Source organism: Antennarius striatus, chromosome 20 (assembly GCF_040054535.1).
Source record: "Antennarius striatus isolate MH-2024 chromosome 20, ASM4005453v1, whole genome shotgun sequence".
Taxonomy (NCBI): Eukaryota; Metazoa; Chordata; class Actinopteri; order Lophiiformes; family Antennariidae; genus Antennarius; species Antennarius striatus.
Window position 1 is genome coordinate 4062889 of NC_090795.1, and position 14861 is coordinate 4077749.

A 14861-nucleotide genomic window follows, 5' to 3' on the forward strand; every position below is an offset into this window, starting at 1 on the left:
AACGCCACTAAGAACAACATAACAACATGTGCAGTTATTTCAAGACAGTTGTCCCACAGTGAGCTCTGCTAAGACAAAGCAACCATTTTTTCCTGCAAAGCACTGTTAGAATCCCACAATTCATAAAACGTACACTAAACCACACTCTTACCGGTCCTCTCCCCCCTTTCCTCCTCCCCACTGGTCTCTTTGGGTTCCCTCCATTTTCCTTGGAAGAAAGACAAAAGCCAAGCCGCCAACCCCACACAGGGATGTCAGTCACAGACCAGCCCTCAGTGCCCCCCTCCGCCCCCCGCTCCACAAAGCACAGGCCAGGGATTCCTCCATTGTCCGAGAGGGCAGGGATGACTAAGATGGATAAAGAAAGCCAGTGGGGAGAACTTTGCACGAAAGAAAACAAAGCCTGTGTCCAAAGTAGAGAGCTGAGAGAAAGGCAATGATGGTGGATTATTAATGAAGAATAGAGCTCTGACAATGGAGTCCCACAGAGCTTTCACTCCAGTGAAAAAGAGAGACTTCAAGAAATGTCCAACAAATTATCACAGTAGACTAAAGAGTCACTTTCTCTCTGGTAGATAAATAAAATCATTTATCAATTAAAACCAATAACAAACCACCACTAACGTGACTCACACGCAATGTGGAGTACAAAGCTCCCACTGGCCTTCCAACAAAATCCGAAACACACTGATAATACAAGTATCCACCCACCCACAGCTATAAACCCACATCCCACTTCCTCTGTCCTCCTCCACAACAACTCAGGTGAGTTTGAGAGAAAGAACAAAGAAACACTATACACACAAACAGTAAAGCTCATCAACTGGGTGTTGTGTGTTTTCATGTAACACAAGTTAAATGAGTCAGGAAAATATTTTTATTAGTTATGCATGCACAGAATACAGTTCAATAAATCCATAAACAAACAACATGTGCACTGTAAAAATAAATAGATGAAAGTATAAAATCAGAATGCAGACAAAACAGCACGCAACGACTAATTGGAGAAACACAGTCTATAAGCCATTCTGGCAGGAAGTGTCAGGGTCATGAAGGTTCAGATGCTAGTCAGGCTGTTTGTATTGAAGTCTCATGTTGTGTTCGATGTGATAAAACATACGAGTGCATACGAGTGCTTGTCTTTGTTTTAAGTGGCACTTTCAGCCATGACTCGTCTTATCCGGTTCCAGCGGGGCCACACAGCGAGAAGGGCAGGGCCAAGCTGTGTGACTGACGGCGGGCCCAACTCCCATCTACTTACAGCTGTCCTGTTGACTTTGATCTGAGCGGAGAGCAAACGGAGTCTGGACTACGGCTGCACATTAGCGGTATCAAACAAGACAGCCCAACCCAGTTTTAATAGTGATGCATACACGATGAGAAGCTGCACCTTGAACAACGGGTTTTTGCGAATGATGAAAACCTCAAACTATTCCCTCAAAATGAAGAACAGCCACAGAATTTGCACCAACTATTAAGATGGTTAATAAATAACCACAACGCCCCATTTGCATGCTTGTATTAAGTTTCGTCAGTGTTATTTCGTTTTGGGTTGCCCCTGAACGCAGCTTGGAAGGTAAATCCTATAGATTCCTATTTGCCAGCTGTACATATGATTACACAGCACACAACGCGTAAAATAAATAGAAAGTCAATCTCTGCTGAAGACTTCAGGCGGCTGAAGAAGGCAGACTGAACAGGTGGACATGACATTGTGTGGTGTGACCCCCCCCTGTGACATATGCACATGTGCTCTGCGAGTTTGAAAAATGCATCGCTCAAGTTTACAGTGAATGTGAAAACTGGAGGCAGTTTTTCCATTCCCATTACACGCAATAAATTTGCTTGTCAAAAACATATGACGACTGTTTTTGCAGTAAAGAAAATTGTGGTTAACATTTTAAAAATAGACTAGTAATCCCTCCCACTGGTGACGAACCGTTGTGCTAATCACTGCTTTGGTTACTAAAACCACCACGGCGGTAGCAAAGCTTGCACAACTAGTCCCGGGACACCATGTGCACAACTTGATTAACACAAACGCTCAGGAGGGACGGGAAGTTCCAGCACATATTTGCAATCCAAACCAAATTCAAAGCAGCAGCTAGACTGAGAGTATCCAGAGCTTCACTTCTCTTTAAGGTTTCAAAAAGTCCATCATCTATCTAACTGATAGACAATCAGAACCCTTTATTGATTAGTAATATTGATTATTACACACTGCTGTTATCCCTTATTAGAGAAAGCAGGAAGCACATGCATGACATCAAAGAGCATCGAGGGAATGACTAGCCGGTTGCAACAGGTTTCACAGGTGTCTGGAAAGTGACTAAGCAGATCATGTCTACAAAATAAACATCATGTGATGAACCTCAAGTTTTGTTTTTGCAGATATGTTGGCTAGGCAAGCCCGATCTGCTCACACTCAGTTTATTAGGTTCTCCAGCGACGCTCGCAATCAGCAGAAATGAATGAGTTCAAAGGGTGACCAGAAACCAGGACGCCCGCCGCCTCCTCTCTCAGAATTCATCACGTGCCATTTCATTCTCTTCCAGTGTTCCCACAAACATGACATGAAACCAGGCGCCCTATTGTTTATAGTCCGGAGGACGTTTGGCTCTTCCTGGATGGGCTGGATCCGGTATGTGCTGTGCGTCTGCCAGCTCTCTGTTAGTCCTACAGCGAGATTCTACAGCAGTGGGACAACATGGCAACTTCTGCCAACACATGTCCCAGACATTGTATACTGTAAATACACACATAGCTCTACAGCTTCTCCTTCCGTTCTTCCCACATGGAAAGGAGAGACATGGACGGACCATAGCCTAACTTGTTCCCCAGGTTAGTGATAGGCTGACTTATATCTGAGAATGAACAAATATCGGGGCTTCAAGTTTCTACTGACAGATCGAACGGCCAGAGAGTTTGATGAAGAAGAATTGTAAATCACAACAGCTGATGGTGACTCCTTATTAGATTATACAGGAATGAAAGGACGTTTGGTCTTAAACATGCTTGAAAAAAAAAATTAGCTAGGTAAATGCAACGTAATAAACGACTTGTTGTCAAACTCAGCGGTCACATTCATTTACTGCTAAATGTGCTGCACTTGATCAAAGAAGTTTAAATTCCAAGTCTCCCACATTTCGAAATTTAACAGTCAATATAATTTCATGACTCAATCAAGCTGGAATCAACCACTAGCCTCGTGCTTCACAGACACGAGCTGATAACCATCTGTCAATTTTGCGTGGATGACACAAGGACTCCAAATTGAGAACAGAAATTAAAAATGTCAAAATGTTCCACTCATAAGCCACCGAATTCCACACAAACACTTGGAAGTTAATCCATTTAATATAGGGTTTAAAGCTTATTCTTAATGGCGGCTGTTTGGAAAGTATGATATATTTAAAATATTTCTTTAAAGTCTTTCAAAACCGGTACATAAGTCTACAAAATAAACTTTAATAGGTGGTCCATACAAGTCACACAAAGTCACCTCTATGTATTTCTGATCACCCCAGCCTCGCTGGAAAAATAACCACCCTGCTTTAGATGTTGCTGAAGAGCGCCGGTGCTTTGCTGCTGTAGTTTTTCCACAGTCCAAGGACAAAGTGTGGCTTTGAGACGGTCAAGTCTCATCTTCCTCTCCACTTCCGTTTGACATGTTTGGCTCAGGAAGAGGCCGAGGTTACAGTGTTGAAAGTAGATTTGGAGCAGCAATCCTCAGGGCCTCTGTGCATACATTGGATCTGCAGCGACAGGGAAGCCTCAGTTCATCTAGTGACTCTCCCTGACAACGTCAGCACACCCCCACATTAGATGAAACAACTGGTCCTACGAGATCCAGCACCTTGGAGACACACACTTGTTCTCCTGAAGTAACATGGAAGCAGAAGTCTCGGTCACATCTGCTTAATGATTAAAAACCAGAATTTGAACATCTGTATCATGTCAACACAAACAGTACCATCACTGTTATGTAATCTGTTCTAAATTTAATTTCTGTTCATTCGTAATCACTGGGGTAGAAGAGTGTTCAACACTTCAGCACAGATGTGTATATTAAATACAAGATGAGAACACCGTTAGTTAAGATTACAAGACGACCCCATTAATGTGTCAGAGACAGCGTAATTACAGAGCTGTCTGCACAGCCCTCCCACACGACTCCAGAGGGGATCAACGTCAGGAACCACCAAAAACACTCGCCCTAAGTACATGCTGATCCCCCATGGCTGTACGAAACACCGCTCTCCTGCACGCCCAGCGGTTCGTGATAGCGAATCTAAAAATATATCCTAGGGGATCCTGATGATGCACAGATAGCACATGTTGTGCTTCTGCACTGGTTTTTTGAACTTAAAACTTAAACAGAATTACTACCTCAAGAGCTGAAGATACTGAAAATCAGAGGATCTGATTTTTACGTTTAACGCTTTACTCAACATGGACTAAAATCAAGAATCTAATGGAACATCAGCACAGTATGTAATTAATTGAAAGGGATCATTATCACAATTAACTCACTTAAGTAAAAGCGACATCCAATACATGTTAGCTAAAGTATATAGTGGTTTTTATGGACAAGCGCTGTTCAAAACAGGGTTGGATTGAGTGGTAACTCACATATAACAAAAGGTGCATTAAGTTAGTATGAAAATTTTACTAAGTAGGAGGTGCCTGAGTTTCACGTTAGGTTTAGTGCCCAAGACTAATCGCCACTAAGTTTAACAATAACCGAGGACAAGTGAGAGGAGTCGGTGCAGCTTCCAAAGGGCTGGGCAAACTCCTGGAGATTCCAGGAATGCCTGTGTTTCAGAGGATGTCACATGATGCAGAGCAAACACAGCTATGCTGAGCTAATTACAGAGTGTAGACCAAACCTCAACATGTTTTACAAATAGCCTCATAATTAAACAAATCATTAAGAGAACATTCAGGTAACGTTTAGTCACTTATTATGTTTCACATAACACTGGAAACATGGCTCCTTCCTATTTACGTTAAAAATAAAATAAAGGAAGTGAAATTTTAACCCTAAACTGAATATTTATATTTTTTATATTAAATTTGGAGTTATATATGGGTTTACCTAATCTGTCTGATCTTATCTGATCTCTCTCAAAGCAGATGAAAGAAAAATGATTACTAGAAAGACGTCTGATAGGAGTGCAAAGCGATGAAAACGAACACAAAGAGTTCCATTGTTATCACTGCCATTCCTTGTGTTAAAATAACTGACCTTTTACTGTGTGTTATGCCCTTATACTGTCAGCACTTGCTGAATCAGTCAGCGGATGTTGCTGTTCAGTTCAGACCATTTCAATGGGCTTTAAAAAAAAGCAAAGACATCAACAATAGACCGAGAGACGGAATGGGTTAAGAGCTGAGAATAAAATATTTTCCCATGAAAAAAAAAGTACTGTAAGTAGAAAATTAGGCCATTTTTGCTGCACTGGACAAGAATGGTTGTGCTGGGGGCGCAGGGGGGGAGGGCTGACAAACACGCAGATGTGTGCACACATTTATCCACAGTGGACATGAATGACTGCCATCTTTTTTCAGACCTGTTACTGCTTTGTTTGTTATTCATCAGCGAGCATGACACATGCGTTGAGTAATGCTTTGTCGTTTCCGAAGGACCCTGCTGCTCTGTCTGTTGACCTCTCTATTCTATTCTTCTATCCACCCGAACAGTTGCCCATCAGCACCTCTACCCGAGGCCTCACACTGGTCATGTGGCATGACACATTCAACCTGTGCTATATTGTGTTTGCTCAGTAACAAATTAACCAACAGCGACCAGGCGTCACCGTTAAATTCCAATTTCCTCACGTCTGAAAATGTGCTTGTAAATCATAACCGGTCTTTTTCCACACATTGATAAATAATTCTACATTGATCAGCCAAACATTGTGTCCAACTTTAGGGGATGTTAAGCATAAATCATATTGAGGAAATGCAAATTACACAGCATTCCAGATAAATCAAATCATTATTTGGTCAGTGATAGCATCAGTAGCTATGAAAGTAAAAACTGGGTTCACTATTAGGGCCCTGTCATATTTTTTGTTAGTCACTGGGTATATACTGTGTGCGAGTATGCTTATGTGTGGAAATAATATATCAAATATTATTTGCATTGCCAAAATTCACGAATGACAATTTGCCAGTGAAGATATTATAATTTGAAGAACACCCACTAACATTAAACTCTCAAAATGGGTAAGGAAGACCTGTATAAAATTTTACCATGCTAAAAATAAAAGAAACCAGATGAGGGATCCCTTTCCTGCATGTTTAAAGTTGGGTTTTTGTAATGTGGGTTTTAGTAGGCCAATATTATTCATTAGCTGCAAATAAAGCAGAAGTAAAAAGACGAGAAAGTAATTCTCAATCCAGTACAACACATTTCTGTCTATTTCCAAATGCAATACATAATACAACATTTAATAAAAAAAAATATTCAGGGTCAAAACATGTTCTCCATATGGAATCAAATTTTAGCAGACAGGAACTCTGTAGATGGCAAGTGCATCCATGCACTGCTGCAAGTGTATCACTGAACTCCTCCACAACGTCTCATCGTGTGCTGAACATGTCTTTACAGGTTGGTTTGGTATCCTGTGAGTTTACAGAGAAACAAGTTATTTTCCATCACTTATCACGATCTCAATCAGCCAAAGACACTGTGAGCATCTGAACATGCAATCGGGAGAAAAGGAGGGACAGACGGCAACCTGCTCAGAGGTCCTGCTTTTCCTCAAACCTTGTGTTTTTAATGCATTATCTTTAAGTTCCACAAATATCTACAGAAGAATGTCCAGAACAGACATGTTCTTAGAAAAACAGGGCATTCCATCGCTCACTTGATTATTCCAATTTCCTGCTGGAAGAGAAGGTTCCAACAAAAAAGGAATCAACAAGAGAAACATGGGCGTCAACCAATCAGACTGGCCCGGATCAGGACGCTGACGGAGTGGATGATACGCTCCCGGGAAAAAACAAAAGTGGCACTCTGTGTGCGGCTTGATGCCATCAGGACCAGTCCAGACATAAATCCATTACAAGTTTACCCCCCTGTTTTAAACACGTATGAAAGTACAGTGTACTAATAGCTGCCTGGAGGTCGATAAAAGTGCCAAATCGTTTAAGTCCTACAGCTGAGCACAATAAGTTTTTTGTTTGGATTTTTCAAATTAAATTGTATTTTCAACATTTGTTTTCCCTCCCTGCCAACTCCAGACTCCAGACTAAACACAGGCCCTAAAACCAAGGTACATTTCAAATCAGGTATTCCATGTAATAAAGCAGATGGTGAGAACAGAATAGTGACCGTGACCGTGACCCTTCCAAAACCACTGGCACAGAAAGCAGATTTGTTGTATAATGCAAGGGCTATCACATTTAACAGTGATGGACATAGACAATCAATGTCCATGTGTGGCCAGCAGATAAAGGTCAGTATTTGTTTGTGGTTGGTTATAATGCCATCCCATCCCAACCTTTGACACAGAGATATCAGCATGCAGACATGCAGATTTGCCTAGAACGAATTGCGTGATTGAGATTGGAGTTCCTGAGATGAACAGAAACCTATTCCAAAAGAAATGTCAACTGCTGAGTTTAATCACTCCACACATCACAGGCTCATAGACAGCAGAGTCTGTGGTCTAATCAGAACTCGTTGAAAATATGCAAATGCCTCAGCCAATTTTCTAACACAGAATAAATATCTGGCACAACATGACATCAAGCTGTAATGCTAACAGAATGGCAGATAGCCAATCCTCACATTTTAAATTAATCTAGCTGTTAGTTATAGACCTAAAAATGATTTGACATACAATATAACTGATTTCACCCCACTAAATTATTGTTTTGTACTTCGTGTAAAAAGCAGCCAACAGCTTTTTTGCCCATCTCACACAACAAAAGCAATGTTTGCTTTTTAGGCAGCATTTTAGTTTGCGTGTGTCTTTAATATTGATTTAAGTGCACCACTCCCTGCAAACTTGTGCTTCTTACGCCTGAGCTTTCGAAACAGCAGTTGCAGACAGGGGAGAAATCAAAACATAAATAGTGCGCATTAAAGAAAACAGAACAGCTTTAGTCAACACAGCTCCTGTCTTATTACAGTGGCCCAGAAACACATGCGGAGCTGCCAGACTCTCCCCATCACAAACAGCTGCCACCTTCAACCACAGTCATCAATTATTCACTGGAGCTTCGCCTCCTTGTTTACCTTTGAGGCCTGGGACCAAGGCCGGAGTGTTAGGTCCAAATCACACTGCCATGGAGAGGAGCAAGGTATTATTGGATCGACGTCACATGATCAGCCGAGCACGGAGAGGAAATGCGACTGTGTTGAAAGCACATGGGGTGGAAGTAACAGCATTACAGTAATAGGACTGTAAACTGCTGAGTGTTCCGCACGAAGTCGGCTCGCGAGCAGTGATTATTTCCCTTATTGATTCATGAGAAAGCAATATGAGAATGTAGAACTGGTAATGACATTTTACTTAACAAATAACTGTAAATAAATGTAATCAATAAAATAGATGGCTTATGCAAAACTGGGGGCATAAACAGATAAAGCAATAAATGTTCACATGCAAGTTGCAACCGCTGTTGTGCAAGTGTATTTAAATTGTGTTACAACAAAAAAAAGCAATTAAAAGGAAAGAAATGTAAGTATCAGAAATGCTTAAAGCAGCAGATCCATGTTCCCTGTGCAGAGGTGTCTGGAAGAGTTGCTGCTGGCCCTCTGATCATTGCTGTCCCACCTGACACAACATGTCAGCCTGGAGTCTGTTGCTGACGGATGGATGTACGGATGGATGGCCCAGAGGACCATGGATAAGTGGAGCTCAGCTACTCGGCCATTTATCCAACGTAGGTATGAGACACCCGCCCTCTCCTGTTAATCCACCTCCAGTATAAAATAACCCACCCCCTCCCCTTACACTTCCCCTTACCCTTCTGTCCCACTAAACTGGGGGAGGGGGGCAGGATGTGAAACCAGCTGGTCGTCAGCTCATACAAAGAAACCTGCTGAATGTGCTCTTGCATCAAAAAGAATCTGTGATCACTCAAAGCTCTGGACCTCTTCTACTTTCTAGGCTCTGTGAAGCAGCCTGACCTGGTGTGTCCTTATTTGCTAAAGTTCTACTTCTCTTTCTAATGCAGTCCTTTACACAATCCAAAGTGGGGAAACCTTACATTCAGGCCCGAGGTGTGAAACAAAACATTTACATAAAAATATCACACTTAAAGGCCCATTTACATTTTGTGAACAATGAGAAGAATGAGAGAGCTGAGACAGAATCGTGTGGTTTTACCGACGAAGGGGCCCGTGGCAGGTGTCGTTTATCTTAAGGGCCCAGCCTCATGCAGGGAGTCGCAGGGGAGAAACAAACCAGTACTCTAATGTAGAGTCGAATGGAATGTAAAAAAAAGTGAGCAGACTGTGACTTAGTTGTATATAGTAAAGACAAAGGTTAATGGTACATGTCTGACATTTTTAAGCCAACTCTGCGCCAAAAGCTGCAATACTACCACCTTAAAAAGTGTCACATGGTTGGAGTGCCCGATTCTCAGTTTAGTTAAGATATTTTTCCAGTCTTTATCCACATAACAACAAAGACACAAAATAAAACACTTGACAATTCAAACAGGAATAATGCAACACACCATAGCTGAGTGAGGAGACCTCACTTGGGCTTTTCTTGACCATAGGCTGAAGGTAAAGGGATCGGAGAAAAATCATTTAGATTTTTACCTGTGCAATGGTATAAAAGCAGACCCCATGGGAAGCATTAACTAAAATACACCAACATAGACTTTTTAGGAGGGGGGTGTCAAAACTGAGGTGCTGATAATGGATCCATATTTCTTCACAGCCCAGTTACTTGACAGTCTTTATTTGTCATATTTTTTGCTGAAACAGAAAAACCCTCATCACATATCAGGTATAGAAGGTCCCATTAGACATGAATACTGGGAACAACATGCTTAAAACCAGTTTTGCAAAGACTGGTCTGGACACACCCATCAGGGATTTGTTCCCCATTTCAAGCCTGGAAAGCAAAGGCAAAAACAAATAGAAATACTCTACTTCATCTTTTCTTTTATTTGCCATTCCTGTTTATTTTATGTAGAATCTTTGTTGTAAAGCACTTTCTTTGATGAAAGGTATTACACGAAGGTTTTTATCTTTACTTGGTACATTTCCTCCAAAAGGGGTTTGCTCCTTGTGCTTTTTTGCAGGTGTAACTGACCTACAACAATCTAGAAAGGAATCGCTTGTGCCGTGATATGCCTGTAGACTTAATGTACGTCTGGTCAGGGAGCGGTGCACAAAAGAGCAATGATATCAGATATTTGGAGGTGGGGTGGGGGGGTTCAGACTTGTGAATAGACTTCTTTGTAAACTGTCATGGGACTCGAAAATGCCTAAAAAGAGAATTCCCTCTTCCTCAACATGATCTTTGAAGCAGAGTCGGTATTTCTGCAGAGCAAAAATACATTCCTGTTAAAAACACAGAAAAAGCAGATGTATCCTGGAATGTGGAGAATGCATTTTAATCTATACTTCCTATCCAAAGTAATTCAAAAGTTTGTGGCAAAAAAACAAAACCTTTTCTTGAAGAGGAAAGAGGCGTTGTGTCAGATGCACCAAGGTGAGCTCCTTTATAGCATTTCATTAGTGTCTGAATTCACGTAAAAACCACCTGCATGTACAACATATGAGTGCAAAGAACAGTTCCTGCTCTATATTCACAAATACATACAGACAATCAAAAGGCCGAGGAAGTGACACTTGTTCCCAATGGCTGCAAGGTAGAGAAACAATTTTGTAGTGCTGTACAGGGAAACTAAATTCTTACTAATATGTGTGGACATTTTCATTCTCCCACATCCCACTCCAAATAATTAATTTTACTACATTAGAGAGTAGCACCAACAATGCCATTTCTTTGTACATATCCATGCACGTGCCTTTTAAATTATTCATTGATTACAGAGAATACTTTCAGTGGTTTACATGTAGAAGTAGAATGTATTAAAATTAGATTCTGTCAGATCCTGCAGGTGTTCGATGAGAATTAAAGTATCAGTGAAGTTAAACTACTGTATCACATGGATTACAACAGTGTGTCTCTCTTAATGTCTTAATAGGGAAATGCTTCAATACTAACACCTTCAAGGCAGCTTTGAATATTCAAAATTTTAAAATTGTTTCCTTATTGATGCATGTGGCTCCTTTTTTAGTAAAAATGAGAAAAGTCAAAATAATCTGGATAATCTAGAGATGGAAAAAACACAACAGCGTTTCTGTGCTATGAAAAAAAAGTTGCATTATGGCAGGACTAAGGGTATGAGGGTGAAAGGGGAACTCTTGTCCGGTGGCAGATATAAAGGTTCTCTAAATTGACTGTTTAGAAAGATTATACTCAAGACCAAAATCTCTGTCTGGATAAGATCTTATCCTAAAATGAAGAGAAACAGAAAATCAGTTGGTTCAAGTTTTTCATTTTGCTAATCTAAAAACATTCTTACGTGCAAAATGCAGCACTACAGAAAGAATAATCTACGATTGTTGAGCAGAGCCCTGGGGGTGAGTCACTGCAAACTTAAACTGTCAGGAGGTCTAAATCTCCATCTGTTCACTATGATAAAGCCTCCGAATGCAAGCCAGACCTATGCAACTCAAGCAGCCTTCAACTAAATACCAATTAGACTCACATTTATTTAACTGGTCGTTAATTATTTAATAGAATAATAACCGTCTGTGTTTAAAATCAAGTCATAAATGGCTGTATTTAGAGACATATTGACTGTAAATTTTATTTCATACATAAATTTACCTGTTTGACTGTTGTGTAAGTTGATGACAAGACTGTCACCTCTGAGCTGATAATTCTCCATCTATGACACCTGTAATCAACTAATCAACATGCCTATGCTATATTGTTCTTTGTTGGGGGTGAGGTGTCATTCACAGACAGCGGGATGAACTGATAAACAAAAATGACCCCGGATGTCAGACTGACATCTGAAATTAAGAAAAAACCAACATGTCTGCAGAATCATCTCAGACTTTCAAACACGAGGTGGGAGCACATTAATACATAAAGGAATTCAGCCTCTTGCTCACTTTTGAGCTCATTATGGTAATACTATTCATCACACAGTCGCTGCCCTTGTTCCTAACACTGTATGGGACTGACCTCTCATTCTGCTCCCTCACTGATGTCCTGCTGACTCCGAGGATCAGAGATGGCCCATATGCTTTGTGTTGTACGTATTCACTGAGACCACATGAGACGTGCTGTCACCACGCATTTACGTCTCCTGGTTGAAGCCAGCATCACACAAAGACCGTTAGGCTTCTGCCCCGGCATGTCTGGGTCTGTCTGTACCTCAGTGTTTAAGGAGCAAGGACACATTGTGGATAGCAGGCAGGTATTGGCTAAATAACGTGAAGTAAACACACCATCCACGGGTATGCCTCATCAGGTAAACTGATTCTGGGGTTTACACTACTTTCTGTGTGACTTTATGACTAACTCTCTGTCCATCTGTGCAAAAAAAGTGTAAAGGCAAAAGCAAAGTAAAAGGCCAGAGAGCGCAGACCTCCAAGAGAATTTTCAAGTCCCACCGACATCGTGGCCTGCCCAATACTGCTTCAGATTGAGCTGACAATGACAACATTTCACATGAACATCCTTACGGAAAGAACTTCAACTGGTGCCAGGAGGTCCTGCTAACAAGAACTTGTTAACAATCGCGATCAGTGTTGGTGCCACACGCCTCCTTCATCACTGGGGCTATGTCTTGAAACGTGATACTGACAATGACTTCTACAAACCAGTTTAATTACACCAACTCCCTGCTCCACCCCTACCACAATCATTGCCTCCTCTTAAAAAATTAACAAGGCTCCAACTGAAGAAAATAAACTAGAAGAAAATCCAAGAACAACAATGTTGTTCCATATTGCTGCAGAGCTGGAAATACAGAGCAGCATCAACCTTGCTCCAATTAAAACTTAACTTTTTGCGTTTGCAAAGAGAACCTTTGTTAGATTTCAAATAGTGGGCGTGTGGGTGTGGACAGGACTGCAATTCATTCCATGCATGCCTTCCCACGTTGCATCGCATTTAACTGGCAACTGATGCATTGCTAGAGGCAACTTGTTGTGTGCCAGTTATTCTGGTCAGGAATACACCTTCTCATTATGTAGCATATCCAGACACCCTCAGCATTAGTCATGATTAAAAACATGCTACCACACACCAGCTGTATCAGAGTAAACTCAAAATAATTAAGGATCCGGTGTATTCACTGCATAAACAATGAGATGCAGTAGTTGTTATAATGACTATCTGTTGCTATATCACTAATAAAGGAGAAACTTGTTGTGTAATATATGGTTAAAACATCTTTTAGTGTAACGATACTGTTACGACCAATCCCATTTCCAAAAGGCCTGAGGGAGGTAGCCTCAATAAGAAGGAAGTACCTGGACAGGTGTTCTCATACATGGTGAGTCACGGTTTCTGTCAACTGGATCACTTATTTTTGAAATATGTGAATTAAACAAAACTTTCTGCAAGCTTACAGTCGAATGTGGTTTATAACCATGACCGGCGAGATAATAACAAAGTTGATACTGACACGGTGGGCCCTGCTCACCTTGGGCAGCTCTTTGAGTTGGTTGGCATCGAGGAGAAGCTCTTCCAAGCTGCGACTGTAGCGGAATATCTCATCGGGGACAGTCTGCAAGCTGCAATGCCGCTTATCCACCGACTCGACGTGGCGATTGCAGCGCCACAGGGGGATACACTTCAACATGTCCGGCCGCCGTGGGAGGATTGCGTTGCCGGTGCTACTGAAATCTCCGCATCGGAGGTTCGAAAGTCGGCTGGAGAGAGGATGTCTTGGGGCGATGGGCTCACCACAATGTCAAATCACTTTCTGTCTTCTAACAAGTACCCCGATCAGGAGGCCGAAATCCACTTAGAGACGCGAAATTAATCCCTTCGATAGGTTTGCGGTATCCCCAGCTTGAATTCAACCTTGCTCAATGATGAACAGGATCGTCCTCGCGTCATCTAACCCGGAATTACAACGAGCATTAACAAAACAGAGAACTCCCACTTGTCTTTATCATTTCCTCGCTTCTTCTTGCGCTCTCGTCCTTAGAGGGGGTAAGGCTAGCCTGGGTCGATGGTGCCACCATCCCTGGAGGACACCGAAGCTCGTGGCAAGCTGGCTGAAAATGATGCAGCCAGAGACTAAGCTAAGCAGTAAAATTGCTTTAAATACCCCAGTCTGAGTGGCGACTGCGAGTATGACAACTATAACAACTATAACCGAGATCACAAGTTAACTACAACCACAATACAGGTAACACAGCCGATTGATCGATTCGGTATAGATTAACCGGACTCCGACAATCATGGATGCGCTTGTCCTCACCGGCTGTGTCGTTAGCATGCTAGTCGCCTTTAGCCTAACATCGGCTAGTAGCTGACTGAACGCCTTTTGTGAATAGCTGCCGCTAGCTAAAGCTACAAAAACACCTTCTCAACAGGTTAATTTCGTATCGTGATATCATGCCAAAAGACGTCAAAAAAGCCGCTAATAAGACTGATACTTCCAGACGGAGTTCGTAAAATAGCAGCAGCGAAAACTGGAGCTTCTGGAACAGCGGCGCATCCCTCCCCTTTGAGCCGAGGTAGGCTGGTTTGGCGTGTGGGGGGCTGGGCTCTAGCGGAGGCCATAAGTTTCTCGCGCCACTATAGCAGAATACAAGTGGCGTTACAGCGACACCCAGTGGCGGTATA

At 41.8% G+C, this 14861-nt stretch overlaps 1 protein-coding gene across 13 annotated transcripts in view; it reads right to left on the reverse strand.

The window, feature by feature from the left end:
- The window catches only part of scrib (scribble planar cell polarity protein), a 46058-nt gene extending 31323 nt beyond the window's left edge, over window positions 1-14735 (reverse strand). For all 13 annotated transcript variants that reach the window (XM_068343475.1, XM_068343485.1, XM_068343484.1 and 10 more), the window contains exon 1: window positions 13708-14735. In XM_068343475.1, coding sequence (XP_068199576.1) covers window positions 13708-13866 — 159 coding nt within the window. In that variant the 5' untranslated portion in view covers window positions 13867-14735. The remainder of the gene's footprint in view (window positions 1-13707) is intronic.
- Between the last annotated feature and the right edge of the window lie 126 nt (window positions 14736-14861).